The sequence below is a fragment of the Eublepharis macularius genome, chromosome 12 (genome assembly GCF_028583425.1).
Source record: "Eublepharis macularius isolate TG4126 chromosome 12, MPM_Emac_v1.0, whole genome shotgun sequence".
NCBI lineage: Eukaryota > Metazoa > Chordata > Lepidosauria > Squamata > Eublepharidae > Eublepharis > Eublepharis macularius.
The window spans coordinates 61,318,331-61,322,472 of NC_072801.1; the positions used below are offsets into that span (position 1 = coordinate 61,318,331).

The window sequence follows — 4,142 nt, forward strand, 5'->3', positions numbered from 1 at the left end:
TTAAGGTGGCTACTTCAAAATCAAATGAAAGTGGCTCAGATATTTATCCTAAGATGAAACAGAGGAAAGGCAACAATCTCAAGGACTTTCCTCACTTTCAGTATTCCCCTACTGCTCATCATCCCTTTTGCAAATCAGAAACTAAAATGAGTTCAGGAGATGCAGAGTCAGGAGTTGCTAGCACACAGAAGCCCTTTAAGTCAGAGGTCTAACACGTTAAAAGTTTTGGTGAGCATGCTCCTCTTTTCTCTTCCAGGTTGCCCAAAAGCTACGTGAGTCAACAGTGCTGTACCATCACCTGCTAAAACCTCTTCAGTATCAACTTTTCCTGCAAAACACACAGGCTGGGCCACCAGACCCCCAAGCCCGGCCTAGCTGTGGCCGGCACCAAGGCCAACCCAAACCCCTCAGAGATGGGGGTAGCCAAAACCATCCGCCGTCTTAGCAATGGTGGTGGGGTAGGAGAGCTGCAAGAAGAGCCAGTAGAATCCCCCACCAGCTGCCCAAATGGGAAACCTGTTACTGCCCAGCAGCGCAGCCGTTTTGTGAAGAAAGATGGCCACTGCAATGTGCAGTTTATCAATATGAGCGAGAAGAGCCAGCGGTACCTCACGGACATCTTCACCACTTGTGTGGACATCCGCTGGAGATGGATGCTCGTCCTTTTCTGTCTCTCTTTTGTGCTTTCCTGGCTTCTCTTTGGCATCACCTTCTGGATCATAGCGACGCTACACGGGGACCTTGCCCCCGAGCACCCGCAAGCCTCAAAACCCTGCTTCTCCGAGGTCACTAGTTTCATGGCCGCCTTCCTCTTCTCTCTGGAGACCCAGACGTCCATCGGGTATGGCTTTCGCAGCGTGACGGAGGAGTGTCCATCCGCAGTGATAGCTGTAGTTCTGCAATGCATCGCAGGATGTATCATTGATGCCTTCATCATTGGTGCCATTATGGCCAAGATCGCCAAGCCCAAGAAACGCAACGGAACCTTGGTCTTCAGTGAGACTGCTGTGGTGGCAATGCGCGATGGCAAACTCTGCCTTATGTGGCGTGTGGCCAACCTACGCAAGAGCCATCTGGTGGAAGCCCACGTCAGGGCACAGCTGCTGCGGGTAAGGATGGTATTAGGGGGAACTTCATGTACAAGATACTAGAGGGCAAGAGTCACATGTCCACAAGAACTGTCAGTCATTGAGTGAGTTTTAGAAATGCTTTGAAGACCTGTGCACCTATCCTGTTTAGCGCCTCTGTACACAAGATATATTACACAAGGACCGACACAATGTTAACCGGGAAGGATAGTTTAAAAAGATAGAGCTGGTGGAGATCCTTCCTTAGAGAGTTTGTTAATTTCATCTTCCCCTTTGGGGAGGTGAAATTGACAGAGCCTTAGGGCAGGCAAAGATGAAATTAACAAACCCTCTGAGGAGCGATCTCCACCAGCTCTGTCTTTTAAAACTACACTTCTCGGCTAACATTGTGTCTCCCTATACTTGAGCACCCTCATGTAAGATGTCTCATGCAGAGAGACTCTTAGTCTTGGCTGAGTCAAAGGTTAATTATTTGCAGTGTTCTGTAGGCTGGAAAGGGCGGAAAAATTTGTAAGATGGGTGAGCATAAGAAGAGTCCGACTCAAACCAAGGGTCCATGTGATTTAACATCCTGTTTTTCATTATGACCAATCACAGAATGCATGCCCCCCCCTACTGCTGCCCCTCAGCAACTGGTAAGCACTGGCTCACTACCTCTGAACTCAGAGGTGCCCTTTAGTAATCCTAGTTAATTGTCACTGGTAGGCCAGCCCTCCATAATCCGTTTTTAAAGCCATCTATGACAGAAGTTGTTAACAGATATGGAAAATAAACTTTGGAAGGGCAGAATAGATGAAAGGCAGGAGGAGATAAATGGATGAGCAATTGAGTGGGGAAACTACAAAGGGTCTGCAAGGGGAAAGGGTCATTATTTTGAAAGGCAGGCAGAGTCGCTCTTGCAAACAAGGGGCTTCTTTTTTTCCATACAATGTATGGAGGAGATTCTGTATGGAGTATACAGCCTGCAGTGGCTGGAAGTTTTTTTTTGGCCATTGCAACAGCCGTGCTTCCAAGCACAACAATAAAAACATCTGCTGGCCACTGCAGACCATATTTTGTAATATAACCTATACCGACTCATTATGTGTAGATCAGTACAAAACAACCCCCCCCCTTTTGTCTTATTTCCCACAGCCTCGAGTGACCCCTGAGGGAGAGTACATCCCTCTGGACCACATTGACGTCAACGTGGGTTTCGACAGTGGCACAGACCGCATCTTCCTGGTGTCACCAGTGACAATCGTGCACGAGATCGATGCTGAAAGTCCTTTCTACGAGTACGGCCCTTCTGAGCTGGCTGAAGCTGACTTTGAACTGGTAGTCATTTTGGAAGGCATGGTAGAGGCAACAGCGATGACCACACAATGCCGTAGCTCTTACCTGCCCAACGAGGTACGCTGGGGACACCGCTTTGAGCCTGTGCTCTTTGAACGGCGCGGTCACTATGAGATTGACTACCAGCACTTCCACCGCACGTACGAGGTGCCTGGAACTCCAACGTGCAGTGCTAACGAGTTGAGCCACCGCAAATACAGGGCTCCTCCCGCGGGGGCAACTGCTGCTCGTGCCTCCTTTTGCTATGAGAACGAAGTGGCCCTCAGCTGCTGCCGTGAAGAAGAGGAGGAGGAAGAGAAGCAAGGTAGCTCACACCTGAGCCTGGAGAATGAAGCAGACACAACCACGTGACACCACCAATGTCCTTGGACTGAGGAGGGTTGGGGCTGCTTGGAGAAAGCAGCTAATGTTGCACTTTGCATAGACAGGCAACTGAAGTCACTGGCCAGCGGTTAACACTTTCACGCTTAATTCATCTTGTCCCTCAAAACCCTGATAGGCAAGGTCTCAGAGGTCTGGAATAAGCTAGTATCCTTAACAAATGGGAGAAAGAAGCCATTCTTGGCATGTTGGCCAGAACAGCAGCCTGGTATGAATTGAGGGATTCCCTATGACTCTTCAAGCTACTCAAGGGATGGGAGGGGGGTGCTGCTACAAAGAGAACGGTGACCCAACCAAACTTAAAAATCAAAGGGAAGCTTGAAGGAGGTAGGTGATTCCTGTTATATGAGCCTCTAACGAACTTTGCCATTGCCTGATCTTTAAAGGGGTGTAGGAATTATGGTTGCCGTTGTTCAGGTAAGGTTTAATGGATCTGCAAATATTTATTTTATGAGACAAGGATTTACAAGGGTAAGCTTAATGGAGCCCTCCTAAAGAGGTTTGTACTGTGGAATATGAGCTGTAGCTCTCCAAGGCACTTTAATATAGAGAGGGAAGAAGGCTTCTGTAAGTTCTGTTCAGTGGAACTGAAAGTGAACTGGTCTGTAGGATCTATGAAACTGCAGGGAACAGTTTGCTCTATTGGATTCAGAGAGTGAGGTTCTTTGCCATGTGAGGGCTAAATGTTTTTTTTTAAGCCCAGAAGGCAAGAAACTGAAAATTATCTTGACATCCTTGAAAACTTGTTTGTCAAGTCCAAACCCCGTGTCTCAAGGTCTTCTATTCCAAGCAGAAGCTGGTATATCATTGATTTATCACAGGCCAATGGAATAAGGCAAGAGTTTAACGAAGGTGTACAAAGTGTGTAAAATGTAATCAGCCACAAAAACAAGTGTTCTCATTAAAGGAAAAAAGAAATCTAATCCATTACTGTCCCGTGTGTTGTAAAGCTCGTAAAAGAAACAATGGTAAACCAGAGAGCTGTTCCCACTTTCAAATGTTTTGCATTTACTGCCATCCCCACAGTTATACCTACCAATGTTTCAAAAAGGAAATAGGAACACATTTCAAACATCCTTAATCTTACTCCAGGGATGACTGCCCAAAGGTCCTTTCCTCATTATTATGCATTACAGAACATTTTCCTCCTTTTCCATGTTGTCTTGCTTTCTTTCACAGTTGCCTGGATTCCACTATATGAAGGGTGGGACATTTGTTCTTTTGGTTAAGGATACACTATAAAAACACAATATCCATACTACAGGTTATAAACAGTTTCTGAATATACCTCCACTAGCCACAGCATATGAATAAGTATACTATACAGATAATCTAGCC

General features: G+C 46.6%; 1 protein-coding gene across 1 annotated transcript; it reads left to right on the forward strand.

Moving 5' to 3' along the window:
* Window positions 1-413: 413 nt before the first annotated feature.
* KCNJ14 (potassium inwardly rectifying channel subfamily J member 14) lies at window positions 414-2,774 on the forward strand. Its single transcript, XM_054993593.1, has 2 exons — window positions 414-1,109; window positions 2,223-2,774. Exons 1-2 carry the CDS (start codon window positions 414-416, stop codon window positions 2,772-2,774), a joined length of 1,248 nt encoding a protein of 415 aa, XP_054849568.1.
* Window positions 2,775-4,142: the final 1,368 nt, after the last annotated feature.

Bases quoted from the DNA above. Each gene is read 5' to 3' on its own strand.
- KCNJ14 (XM_054993593.1), top strand. From the start codon at position 414: ATGGGGGTAGCCAAAACCATCCGCCGTCTTAGCAATGGTGGTGGGGTA. The intron at 1,110-2,222 runs GTAAGGATGGTA...TATTTCCCACAG, and splicing joins TCAGGGCACAGCTGCTGCGG to CCTCGAGTGACCCCTGAGGG.